We start from the raw sequence: 13726 nt of genomic DNA, 5'->3' as shown, positions 1-13726 counted from the left end.
TTTCCTTCTTCATTAGATATTATTTGATCTTCGCTTTTCGTGATTTTGTTATCGTATTCTGCGTCCTCATTACTTGATTCTTCTAGATCCCTGATGGTCCCCTGACTGTCGTCCGAAGTAAAAAATGATGCGATACTGCTTAAAACTGGTAATTTTGATAATTGGGCTCTAAAAAAGGTTCGAAATTGGGTACCCATTCGACCCAATTTCCAGCGTACTTCTTCCACCTTCGATTCTTCTCACTCCCAGTGAAATCCTTCGATTCCTCGTTATTTTCACTCGAAATTCGATCCATGTTGGCCTTGCCCGGATAAAGTTTTATGTTGTCGTTAATGTCACGGGAATACCTCTTGAAACTTTCGCCCGATCTTCGTCTGTACGTCCTTCTTCTGAACTGTTGCAACGGCCCTTTGGTTTCGGAGTATTTCGCATGTACTTCCATCGAAAATAGCTTTCTCCCGGTAACCAACCCGCCGATATCGTTCTGAGTTTCCCTCTGCGTCCTCCTTCTCACCGCGTCACGAATTTCGTAGCCCGTATCTTTTATGCCCTGCAGAAAACTCTGCACTTGTTTGACAAGTCCCAAATCTCTTAGCAGCCTATTAAGTTTTTCAGTTACAGTCTCGTCATTTTCATCTCTTAGAGGGGGTTGAACAAACTCCGAAAGTACAGAAGGTAGTTCGGTGGTAGTGGACACCCCTTCCGTAGATTTGGTGATTACTATCGTGATCGGCACACCTAGTTTCTGAGTGGTGGACCTCGAAGTCACTGCGGCTTCTTTTACCTCATTACATTCCAGTTCCATTTGTTCCTACAAAAATCGATTTATATATATAGACCCCTCATCGGAAGGAGCCAATAAAAGAGCAACTCTCAATCAATTATATAGCAACACTTGTGTACCTGACTAGGTTTCGTAGTGAACAAAACCTCAGTAACGTCCTCAACCTCTTCGCAAATGGCTACAGGAGTTGTGGTCTCTTTGAAAGTAACCTTCACGAGTTCCGTTGTTTCCGTTTCAACATCCCTCACGGCCATTTTTGATGTCGTCGTCGGATCTTTCCATTCAGGCGTCGATGGAATGGTAGCTTTCAAATCCCTGCGATTTCTCTGACCAGCCCTTAGACCTCTGACCCTTTTGGACTTGCGTTTTTTCTTCACTTTCCAAGAATGTTTCGTCGTTATGTCAAAGACGCCTTTACGTTTTTCCTCGTTCGCCAGACTTTCCTTTTTCGAATTATCTATTATGCCAAGCATCTCGTTTTCGAATTCGGCCACGCTCTTGGTTGCTTTACCCTTGGATCCATTAGCGAGATCCGTTTGGTTGACTCCAATTTCATCTGGAACAAATTCTTGTTATCAATACCTCACTTTCTCAGAGGAAATTTCAGTTTCAACTTCTGGAGGTTCTTACCACTTGTAGGTAAGTGACATGGTGGAGTGGGTTCATTACAAGGAGGTGGGCAAGGTTCGTCATCTGGTTGACATGGTTCTTGTTCTCCACATTCCTCTGGCGGACATGGATCGGGGCATTCTACAGGTGTTTCTGTTAAGGCTTCTTCAGTAGCTTCTAGCTCTTCAGCTTCGGGTCCCTTTGCGTCGTCGAGATGCTTTCCAGCTTCAGCCATAGCCAAAGCTTCAGCACTCATGTTCTCGATTATAGAATCTGTGTATGAATTATTGAAAAAAATTGTAATTTTATATTGTACATTTATCGGGAAAACTACCGGTTGCTGATGATATCGGTTCTATTTCCTCGGTAATGAGGGGTTCCGTAAAAAGACAAGTTTGTTCTGTAGGTTCTTCACCTGTATCGGGAGCTTCCAGGAGTTGCTCGTTACGAACCATTTCCTGGTTTTCTTTCTCCAAATATTCTTCGTCTTTTTTCATTTGTTCTGAGGCAGCCAATGAGGTGGTTGTCGATGCAACATTTAGAGCTTCCACCACTTCCTAAAAAACACATTTTTTTCGTTGAGAGGACTTTGAATCATTGAAACAACTCGGCGCTCACTTTATCCAAATTTAAATCTATCTGCATCTCCTTCTCTAGCTGAGCCTGTTTTTTCTCGATTTCTAGCTGAGCCTCTTCGGCTGCGATGTCACCTTCTGTGATTCCGATTTTCTTGGAATTGAGACTCCTCTTGAACTTTCCTCCACAGTTGCCATTCGTTGTGAAACAGTAAAAGTCCGAAATCGGAGCACCAGTTTCTTCGAAATCGAAATTGGTCGCTTCCCTGCTATTCTTGGCTAGGGTCGGCCCGTATCTCTTCGGGTAAAGCAATATTCCTGGTATGATATCACTACCAAAGCGTTTGAAGGTGTCCCTTGAGGTTCTGTCGTGGAGTTCGTCTTCGGTAAGCACTCTTCTGATGTCGATGAAATTGAATGCGTTCTCCAGGTACTGCTTCAAGTTATCGATCACATTTCTTTTGAATTGGGTGTTTTTTTCAGAAGCACGACATGGATAAGGGCAGGGGCAGGGGCAAGGGCTAGGACAGGGAGGAAAACAAACAGGTTCAGGTTGCGGAGGCGGTGGAGGTGGGGGACAACATGGTGGTGGCAAAGGGGGACAACAAGACTGTGAAGGTTGAGGACGATGTGAATGCGCTTCTTGTTGAGGTTTGTCAGGCGTATCGGGAGGTTCAGGGCATTCAGGCATCTCAGGTTCCTGGCTCGGTGCAGGAAAAACAACGCTCAAAGTGTTGTTCGCCAAAAGGATGATTGTCATGTGCCCTATGTTGATACATATTGTTTCGTTGTTTTTCTCCTTTTTAGGCGCAGGATCCTTAGGATGAGCACAGTGACACTGGTGCGGTTCTTCTTCTTTTTCTTTCATATTAGAAGGATCCACGTTTTGAAAGCTCAGTTGGCCTAATTCCGGAGAACCCGGAATATCCGGACATGGTTTAGCACTATCGCAATGCGGTACGAACAGAATGGGAAGAAAGGTGAGGTTGTTCTTGTTCAGGAATTCGCTTTTCACCGCTCGTATCATGCAAACGAGCTCCTTATGAGCTTGGGACACCTTGTCGTTGTGGTCACATTCTCTGTCGACCATGAAAGGGTACGCCCGTTTCGGGTACCAGTTATCGATTTCGCGCCGTTTTCGAAACACACTCGTTGCTACTGAGGGGTGTTGAAGCCATTCAACTTCGTAAAGGGGTGACCTATCATCGTTGGGTGATCCCTGGATATATATTGGTTGGGGTGCGCTCATTAAAACTGGTCGAATTACAGGAACAGCTGAAAATCGAAAGGCTGAACATATTCGACGTCCTTGTACAGCAGGTTGGTGGTATCTGATACTTCAAACTCATCCTCGACAAGTCCACAAGAATCATAATAGTCTTGGTGAAATTACTTTTTATACAACGGATATTCTATTCACTTGATTTATATGAATTTATGGCTATGTATATAGAGAGAATAGTGAGAATAACATATTCTGATTTTGATTTTTTTAAAAATCCCTTATAACTTATTCTAGTTCCCACTGTTCTAAAAATTCGTGAAATATATGCATGTAAATATGTGTCTTAGAGCACTACTCAAATTTTACAGGAATGCCAAAATGAAAATCCTGGATATCCGAATTGCAAAGTTTGGAACACGGTCTTAAACCTAAAAGTGTTGAATTTTTACTATAAGTTTGTTTGAACTCAGCTCCAACTGTTTTCTATGACTATGAGTTTAAATTGCCTTTGATCACTTTTTTCACCGGTAGTTGAATCAGATTTTATTTCAATCGTATAGAAGGGGACTCATATCCCTCATTTCCTTGAAGAATTCTGATATGGTGGTTTGCTATTACTGAATATTGAAGATATTGAACATTATTGATTCAAAGTAAATGTCATCCTAGTTCTTTAACAGTTATTTTGCGAACTAATCTCGTCTCTGGTATTAATAATATAATGATAAATCCGAAATTTGCACAAAAAACTACAGAAATATTGCTGAGGAGTGCTGAATGAGAAATCTTACCTGCGGTTTGGTAATATCCAGCAGCCCTTCGATCGTTTAGAAGACACAAAGGAGCGCTTCTTCTGTAAGGTAGAATATATTTCACTTTACTCTTGTCATCTTCTATGTCTTCAAATTTCATCGGAAACTCCTCCTCTATGTTAGTGAGGCACGTCTTACACTTCTTCTTCTTCATTTTGTTTCTCATCTTCTTGTACAGGTTGGAAAACCCCTCACCGAATTCTTCTTTGTTATCTTCATTTTCGTCTACCACATCTTTGATTTCTTCCATCTCAGATCTCTTCTTGTCATCTTTTTGATCTTCCCTCGATGGCGGTGATGGCATTTCCGATACTTCCATTCTTTCTGTGCCTCTTGCCGTGTCACTTGAGGCGTATTTTCTCGATGGAGGTGATGGCATAATGGATACCTGCATCCTTTCTGTGGCTCTTGCCGTTTCGCCTGTTTCGAAATGGACGGAAACATCTGACCTCTTCTCTATCAATTCGCCGCTTTTCGAGGTTGCATCTGGAGCTTCTGAAGAAATACTTCGTTCCTGTATAGAAGGATTGTCTGTTATCTGCTTGGAACCTTTCGGTTCTTGCTTCTGATTTTTGACGTTTTGGTTGCAAGTCCAGTCCACTATATCGTCGAAGTCCCTCACTGAGTTCAATCGATGTATCTTAGTGAAGTAAGGCTTCGCTTCCGTAGGTGAAGGAATGTTCTGACTGAGAATCATGAGGACTAGGAAGCTGGAAAACAGTACGTCAAGGATTGACCTCGAGCGAATTGCGACAAAACTTACCAATTTATAAACATCGGGTTTCTAAAAAAACACCTAAGCGTATAACTGAGTTCCGCATAATAGAGAACTACAATGAATGCTGATTGGGAAGTGTAAAAATTTGTATAATTATGAAGTCGTATAATTCTGACGTTTCTCTGACAGACTACTCTAATTTTGACTGTTTCTACGAAAGTGAAATTTTCTGAAATACTCGCAATTCAAGATTATTAATCGTTATATCTTTAATCATCGGTACAAAAGGGACTTATAGGTCTGATGAGAAATTTTTGGGTGCTTCAATATTCATATGCGGGTTGGAAGCTGTTTCTCATTTTCTTAATGAATAGAAAAAAGTTTATATGATTCAATATTTTATGTTATCCTTGCGTTAGCTTTTTTTAACAGATACTGCATGTCTAGAGCACTTTTTTAAGCGTTGGTATCATTTGGTTATATGTAAAATTCATACCTCTGGCTCAACAAGAATTTTCGACAGTTAGTTTCTTCTAGAAAGAGCAGTATGTCGTTTTGCATACTTTTTCAGGGTATATGATACCTACAATATGTTCCATCATTCTTTTTTTTGTTTGATTTGTTTTCTTTGTGATAATATATTTGGAAATGGTGGGAAATAAACTCAATATAATGTTATCATTTATTGTATCATTATAAATATAAATCTCTATAATTCGTAGAGAAACATTCAGGTTTCACAAAAATAATGAAAGCATCAACAACATAATTTATATTCTGTTTAGAAGATTTGAGTACGTCAAAATGTACGTTGTAAATAAAGACACATTGAGAATCACACTGTGAGACATTATTATGATTGTGTTTCCTCTTCACCATTTTATTCCGAATTGTAACTTCCTCAGGGTTATTGTTGTGCCGAAAATTTTGTCCCAAAGTACACTGCTTATTCCATAACCTGCAAATAAAAGAGGATTAAATAACTTCTATTACAGTGACTAATGTTTGTGATTGTGAGACCGAATGTGAGGTTTTACTGAAGTCGATGAAATTTCGAGATTCATCACAAAAAGATGGGGTCAGTTAAAAATTCGTCAAGACCGAACGGTTGCACCGAGATGGATGAAATTTTCAGATTTATTACTAAAGGAATTGCTCTGTCAGAATGTGTATCACATGATCTGATCTACGGTTTCCTGGGAGATACGAAGTTGACCTTTGAATATTTCCAAAAAGATGGGGTCAGTTAAAATTTCCTCAAGACCGAACAGTTGTGCCGAGATGGATGAAATTTCGAGATTTGTCAGTAAAAGAGTCTCTTTCAGAATATGTATCACACACTACCATGATTTTGTTCCTGTCATATAGATATAAAAAACATCTGGTCACTCACCATTATCGTGATGCTCGAAGTGATGGTGATTGTGGTATCTTTTCAGATGATATAAATAGCTGTTTTCTTTTGGTGCACCATAATGCAAGTAGAAGTGAATCATATCATAAATTACATAACCTGTGAAAAGAACGATAATTAGACATATAATAAGCCAATATTTGGAACAACAATATTGAAATAATAATCGTTATGACTTTTCAAGAATGGTGATGTCTTGTGGATCTTAGAATAGGTATGTTTTCAACAGAATTCCATCCATACGTTAGGAATTCAAAGAAAATTTTCGCACATTCGAAAACAGTGGCGAAATTCATGATCTACGTGCAAGATTATCGTTGCACATACAAGGGAGGGCATTGAAACTTCCAGTTTTGAACTCGTTCCTACCTGTTAAACCCCCAGCCAATATTAACAGCCGCCCTTCTTCAGGCAATATAACAGCAACCAAACAATATAATGCATATGCGATCAATGCTGCTGGTAATGGCGGAAATACTAGTCTTCTAGGATCGAAGGGCACCTGAAAAATCGTAATAGTTACATTTTCATAGCTGCTGAGAGAATAAAATATATCAAGAGGGATTTGTGTTCAGTTATTCAAGGTAAATGTTGTTACATATCACGCCACGTTCTTTTTTTAACTGTGTATTTACTGATATTTAATTTTCTTCTACGTACTATGATCACAAAAAGTACGATGTACGAACTGACATTTTTCAAGGTTGAAAAAGTGAACAGTATGGATTGAATAATGATAAATGACCTTCAGTAGGAGTGAACTATAAGAAGCGTTCGTCACTGAATGGAGTGAATAAAATAATCCATTTCCATCTCGCAATGTTCGTCACAGAATTACGAAATTGAATTTACAATTCCGAGTTCAGGACTCGCAGATTTCAATCAGACGCTTCGAAAATGGCTTTCCTAAGAACTCGATTATACTAGGCCGAGCTGATGCGAAAGGTATATAAAATACTTACTTTATGATGTAAACCATGTATGGCAAAATGGATGTAAATAAGTATCTTAGAATTTCCTGAGACTTTCATGTGAAATATCCACCTATGTAAACTATATTCTAATAATGTCCATAATACAACGCCTCCTACTATGCGTATCAATGATGGCACTGATGGTGATTCATCTAAAAACAGAAAAAGTTCAACACTGTTCTTGCGTGCGTGCTGTCGCTTAACAATGTCCCATTTTCTGATTCCCAATCCCAACTTATTTCGATAACAATGAAAGTTGAGGGATGCAATTTAATTTCAGGTTCAAAAATGATAAATGTGCGGCGAAACAAAAATCTTTCGATATGAAATGAGAAAAAAGAACATGAAACAGGTTCAAGATAATCTACAGAAATGCGGTGGTTTGTGATTAGACAGCCATTCCTGGAAGCTTTTCTCAATGAAGAACGATGAAGAAAGCAAGATAAACAATGCTTATTCCAGCTTTTTACAGCTGCGTGAGAAGCAATTGTATCAATTTCATTATATACAGTTTGTATCTTCCTGTGTCATCACACACTTCAATTTGTGTGAGCACCAGATGGATATTTTGGTGAAGTTCCCCGGAAAAACCTTTTTCCATTAATGTACAGAAATCGGAATTCCTAATACAAGGATGAATCCGATGAGCTAAGGAGTAATGACTTGTTAGATCAAAAAATAACTCTATTCTGTCACCTGGACTAGTGTACAATTTTCGATTTTCATTCGTGACGTCAGGATTACTCGTAGGAAACAGGAAGCTACGTTCGTTATCGAAAAAAGCTGAAGAGGAAACAACATTCAATGAATATTGACATCTGGAAAACGATCGACATATAAATTCATGACTGCCATTCCAAGCAACATACTTGGCCGTACGTTTCATCCAATTTTTCACAAATCAAGCTCTCGAGGTCTCGATTCCGGAAATGAAAGAATCCCACGAGATGTTATGGAAAAAATAGATCGAAATCCCAAAACTGAACCCTACCCTGTATTCGTAGTGAGGTCAGGAGCTCAAATCAAGTTCATGATCAATTATACTGTACTTGTTGCTCATGTCGATGGTATGCACTTCATTATAGGATTGTTTCGATCGATGTTTTTAGAGTCGGACCCCAAGAATCGACCAATTAACATTTAATTGACATTATGGTGTTTTGAATTCCACGATTGATCAACCTTTGAGTGCGCTCTGTTGTTGGATTCAAAACACTGAATTTTTTCAGTGTGGATTTCAGTTCGAATTCGTGATCTTGTTAAAAAAACAGACAAAAGGAGTGAGTGGTTTCTTTTGTAATTCTTTCTTCGATAAAGAGCTTTTGAAGCAGGAATTGATGTTTCCAGATAGCTCTCCATTCATTTCAAATTTGGAAAAACACTTCAAATATCCAGGGATTGTGCATGTAGCCTGAAATTTAGGTTTTTCTGGAGCTATCCGAGATCTATCAGTTTCTATTTTTATATCGTGAATTCTGGGATTTAGGGTCTTAAATTTTGTAGTTTATTCCTCTAATAATCTTACGAAATGATTCTACAAGAAAAATGGCCGTGTGTATAGGTTTGTATCTAGATTTTGAGGAAAATAAAATCATACTCTATATGTTCTACCATTTAGGTATTTCGTACAAGTTCAGCTATTTATATCGAGAAGTTATGACAAAAAGCTATAACATAATGTTGTATTCATCGTTTTTTTCTGTGGGACCCTTTCATTTCACCAGACGAATCAGACCGATAATGATACAGAAAAATTTTTTGCGACAGAAGCTATAACAACAATAATGTGGCATCTTGAAGTTACCTTTGGTGATTTCGACGTATTTGTTGAATCCCATATAAATGAAATATGTAATAATAGGTATCCATACTATAGGAACTACGTACCACGGGGTGATAGTTAAACTTTCTAGAATGGGATTGTCAAATAGTCGCAGTTTTCTGTCGACCGGCAGTACCACCCATTCGCTGTATTTGTTCCCGAGCGCAGCTACCTGGCTCAACATTGGTTTATCCCAGTCTACTAAATTCTGAAAGAAAAAAATGTGATGAGAAAAAAATATGTTTTTAGTCAAGCCCGGGATTTTCGGAGAAACGTGGCAACGTTGCCGCGATTTGCACCTGATCATTACATTCTTGTTCTCCCCTTCAAGGAGGCAGATGGTGAAAATGAATTTACGTTGATGTTCCCTTCCAACAATGAATTTTTGTGGTGAGACTGTCTGACATCGATTTCGTCCATCTATACAGAGCGGATTGAAGAAGATAAGATTATGTTGAATAAAATCATCATAATCTGATGTGACGTGTTTTACTACTCCATTGTTTAGGGAATTATAATGAGTTACATAGTACCTCAATGACATAACACAAAATTTCAGTTATCAAAATCTACATCTTGGTTTTCATCTTTTTTATCTTGATAACAATAACACATTTTACAGGCATTCTGAAAAATCTGTAAAAATATCAATATTTTTACAGATAGCAGATAGGTATTCTCAAACCACAGCGTTGCCACATCAGTTCCAAATTTCCCAAACCTCTCGGAAAAACGATCCAATATTCGACATACCTCTAAATCACTAGAATCACTTGTACTTGTTAAATCTCTCCCATCTTCTTTGTACTCTCTTAATAAATAATAGGCGGCTTTAGAATGTAGCGTGTCTTTCATCCGTTTGGTAATATCTTTATCTTTGTACGGCCTGACGTAGTTGAGACCACCTGGATGATTCTTGAGGAAATTGTGAATGTCGTATTTCTGATTCTGATGGCTGACGTTGAAGGGTTCCTCATTTTTCATTTCGGTATTCTGATTTGGCGTGGATTGTTTGATTCCGAATGTTGAATCTGTAAAGAGGGGAGGAAAGTTATGAAAATATCATCTTTATCAAGGAGGATCTTCCATGAAGTATGTTCTAATGGAAGAACCAGCTTAATATGAGGTAATATAACCAGAGACTATGATGAAAAAAAAAATCAGATCCAGTTTAATTATCAAGCAACAGAAGGGCCTCCTTATACAAGGATATATTGAAAAATTCTTAGCCTACTATAGAACCAAACAAAATATCAATGTCAAAATATTTTATTACTCAACATATTCTCCTCTTAATAGGACACATTTATTACAGCGAACCTGCAACGTCTATAGACCTTTCAAAAAAAATGTTTCTTCTTGCTCTGCAAACCAGACCTCCACAGCTTTCATTACCTCCTCGTTGGAAGAAAATTTACGACCTTTCAAACTTTTTTTCAGTTGAGGGAAGAGATGATAGTCGGATGGAGCTAAATCTGGTGAATAAGGGGGTTGCTCTAGTAATTCAAACCCTAATCACGAATTTTTTGTATGGCAACATGAGATTTGTGTGCAGGGGCGTTGTCCTGTAAAAACAAAACACCTCTGGATAGCTTTCCGCGTCTTTTCTCTTTAACTTTTTCCCGTAGAGTGGTCAGTTATGTCGAATAGTAATCTACGGTTATTGTTCTACCCTTATCCAAAAAATCAATTATGATTACGCCATGGCAATCCCAAAAAACAGAAGCAAGAACTTTTCCTGCAGATTTTTGGACACGAAACTTCTTAGGTCTTGGAGAATCAGAGTGTCGGCATTCCATCGATTGTTACTTTGTTACTGGATCGTAGAAATGTACCCGAGTCTCATCCATAGTGACAATTCGGTTTAAGAAGTCTACATCGTTTTCAAATCGAGAACAGATCGAACGCGATGCTTCTACCCTTGCACGCTTTTGGTTAACGCAATATTTTTTTCATGCATGGAACTGGTCTAGGCTAACTAGATATCAATACATCCTCGTACTATCAAACATTTTTTGACCCCGCTCGTTGAATCTACATTAAAAATAGGGGAGAAACGCTACACAATCGATTCCCGCATACCTGGCTGTAACGGTTTTCGACTACCTGCCACTGCAATGCAATCAATCGAATGCAAATATAACTATGGCTACATTTTTATCAGTATTCAACACCATTGGTGAGTGGTAGGGTATAATAGGTAGGTACAGGTTGATGGAAGCACTAATTACCGATTGTCTGATCATTTCACCAATTATGAACGAAATGAAATGGGTTCACTGTTGTCCATGTGGTTATATAACTTTTCGAAATGTTAATTATTATAATTTATTTATTCTGTATTGAAAATATTGTTTAACTAACTCTAATGCCCAAAAGCTTGAAAAAGAAGACCAGTTCTCCCCTAAGAGTTTGATATATTTGGGAAATATGAACCCAAATCTTTCAACACTTTGCCAGTCCTCAGTGTTTTGTTTTCCATACCCTATAGGACCGTATTTTATGTGTGGAATTCACAACAACTTCAACGTGTCAGTTTTGAAGGGCAATATGAATTTATGTTGCACTAAAATGAATTAATTCGAACACATCATCGTAAAAATCAAGCTTTATAAACATTTTTCAAGAGATCGAAAGGAAACTTGTTTTCCGTTGAAGCAATGTTGCATGATTTACAAATGGACAAGAGTATACTTCTAAATGAAAAATATGAAACTACGTTTTTAGCTCTCACAGCGTAAATAAGATCCATAACAGAATTACCGAGATATTCCTAGTCGAGTAATCGAATATCAACACACAAACATAAAAATGATGAAGCAGTTAAACTCATAAATACCATGGAATCGTAAACGAGTGTTGTATGAGCGAATTTCAAGTGTAATTAATAGTTTCGACCTTGAAATAGTTCGGTGCGATTTTTATAGTTTCATCACATCGAAATTTTAAAATTGAGGCGGTTTGTAGGAGATGCATACGATTCCATTCACATCGAACAAAATTGCAATTTGAAACGGTTGGAAAAGTGAGATATTTATGGTGATTTTTGGTCAGGCGAGAGCTGTTTTGGACTGACATTTTGTCAGGAATTGTCACAGAAGTGTTTCCATCGAAATGCTATATACAGATCTCTGGACTTTCGAATTTTTCTTGTGGGTTTATTTGGAAAAATCTCTTTCGTAGGAAATATTTCAAGTGGGCTGTTCATGAACGCCACCTTGTATAATAATGACTCATAATACATTGTTTTGAATATTCGAACACAATTTTTGTAGACGTAGATCGGAGAATTGAACAGTTTTCGATAACGGTATAATTTGAAGCTTTAATCACTTATTTACACGATAATTATTCATAAAATAATGAGTTCGTCCTTGGCTAGACTCTTGTCAAGGCCAGCATAGATCCTTTGAGATCATCTCATTAAAAAATAGAGTTTTTGCCTTCGAACAATCGAACAATCAAGATGAAATTTCTTCTTCAACTTTGAATCCTTGATTGAGAGTCATATTCGATCTTAGTGCAAATGAAAGGAGCCAAAATAAAACTTTCATAAGATTTAGCCTTCAAACTTCTCACCACTTTCAAGTTTCAATGGTAATAAGTGAATAGACCCTGAAATTATTTCCATTGGAGAAAAAATTTATCTTGATCGAATAATCAACGAAAATTCGACAGATTCTGGATTAAAAAAATTTTCAACGAAGTAAAATAAAAGTCTTGTTGAAATCAATCAAGATTTGCCCTTGTAAAACATAACCAAACCGGATAAATTTCATGCCTTTTATTGACGAATTGAAAGCCAGGCTTCTACTAGACTTGGGAAAACCAGGATTGTCAGTTCGGTTTTCCTGTGAATTTCCCAAAGATGCAGTTTTCGAAATTTTGAACAGTGTGTTCTCGAATATTTTTTTGAGTATCCAAACTCACTGCGAACTTGAAAATTCAGATTTGATGGCGCATAATTTACGTTGCAGTGGGAAAACCAGGATTTTCTTTTCTGGTTTTCCTGCGAGGTTTCCTCATTTTCAATATGTTTTCGCTAATCTTTCGAGATAAACTTTTTTTCAAGACTTCCGATTGTAAACGACGTGTTTTGTGCCAGGAAAATCTGTCGAACATTTCACACTATAATCTCGCGATATGCTGAGGCCTATTTTTAAATTTAAATAGCCGAGCGAAGCGTTTAAATGAGTAAAAGGTGGGTCAGTTACTTCGTATACACGGTGTATACCTACACGATGGACCATGACGTTGATGAAAGTTTCATCATCTTCTCACTAACCCACATTTGAAATTGCCTATCGAGATACGAGAAAGTTTGTGAGTGAGCAGGTTATTTGAAAATAGACGCCACTTGTAGCGTCTGAAAGAAGCCCTACTATGCACAGTTATCACAGATACACGAATCGATTGCAACTGTGGAAAATTTACCGATTTCTCGTTTATCAATGTACTTACTGGTGTCTGTCGTCAACTCTTGCAATATTTGCCCCCAAGAATTCTTCGCTATTTGATCGCTGGGTGTAGTAAAGTAAGTTTTCATCATCTCACTGATCCAATTTTCACGATTTATCACTGGTAACTGTTTTGTGCATCAAGAACTGAACACAGATGAAAACGGACCACGATTCGCTTCGTAACACTTTCAATCGGCGATTTTTGGTGAATTTGGCTGTGGCATTCTGTTGCCCCCGGCTTGATTGATCAAAGAAGGCGGCTTAATCAAGCGATAATGAGAAGCAACGTGCGTTCTTTACTACTCTAGTATTTCCACTGTTACCTCATACCAA

At 38.0% G+C, this 13726-nt stretch overlaps 2 protein-coding genes across 2 annotated transcripts; both read right to left on the bottom strand.

Moving 5' to 3' along the window:
* Positions 1 to 41: 41 nt before the first annotated feature.
* On the bottom strand, positions 42 to 4897 carry LOC123308409. Its single transcript, XM_044891038.1, has 7 exons — positions 4769 to 4897; positions 3985 to 4715; positions 2012 to 3243; positions 1728 to 1950; positions 1415 to 1666; positions 904 to 1340; positions 42 to 811 (listed from the first exon to the last, which is right to left on the bottom strand). Exons 1-7 carry the CDS (start codon positions 4780 to 4782, stop codon positions 140 to 142), a joined length of 3561 nt encoding a protein of 1186 aa, XP_044746973.1. The 5' UTR covers positions 4783 to 4897; the 3' UTR covers positions 42 to 139.
* A 496-nt stretch (positions 4898 to 5393) lies between these two features.
* On the bottom strand, positions 5394 to 13726 carry LOC123306466 (fatty acid 2-hydroxylase). The gene is made up of 7 exons (XM_044888486.1): positions 13395 to 13726; positions 9687 to 9964; positions 8916 to 9141; positions 7100 to 7263; positions 6507 to 6639; positions 6117 to 6236; positions 5394 to 5681 (listed from the first exon to the last, which is right to left on the bottom strand). Exons 1-7 carry the CDS (start codon positions 13480 to 13482, stop codon positions 5596 to 5598), a joined length of 1095 nt encoding a protein of 364 aa, XP_044744421.1. The 5' UTR covers positions 13483 to 13726; the 3' UTR covers positions 5394 to 5595.

Source organism: Coccinella septempunctata, chromosome 2 (assembly GCF_907165205.1).
Source record: "Coccinella septempunctata chromosome 2, icCocSept1.1, whole genome shotgun sequence".
NCBI lineage: Eukaryota > Metazoa > Arthropoda > Insecta > Coleoptera > Coccinellidae > Coccinella > Coccinella septempunctata.
Note: the sequence above shows the minus strand (reverse complement) of the source record. Positions and strands in the feature narration are given on the sequence as shown.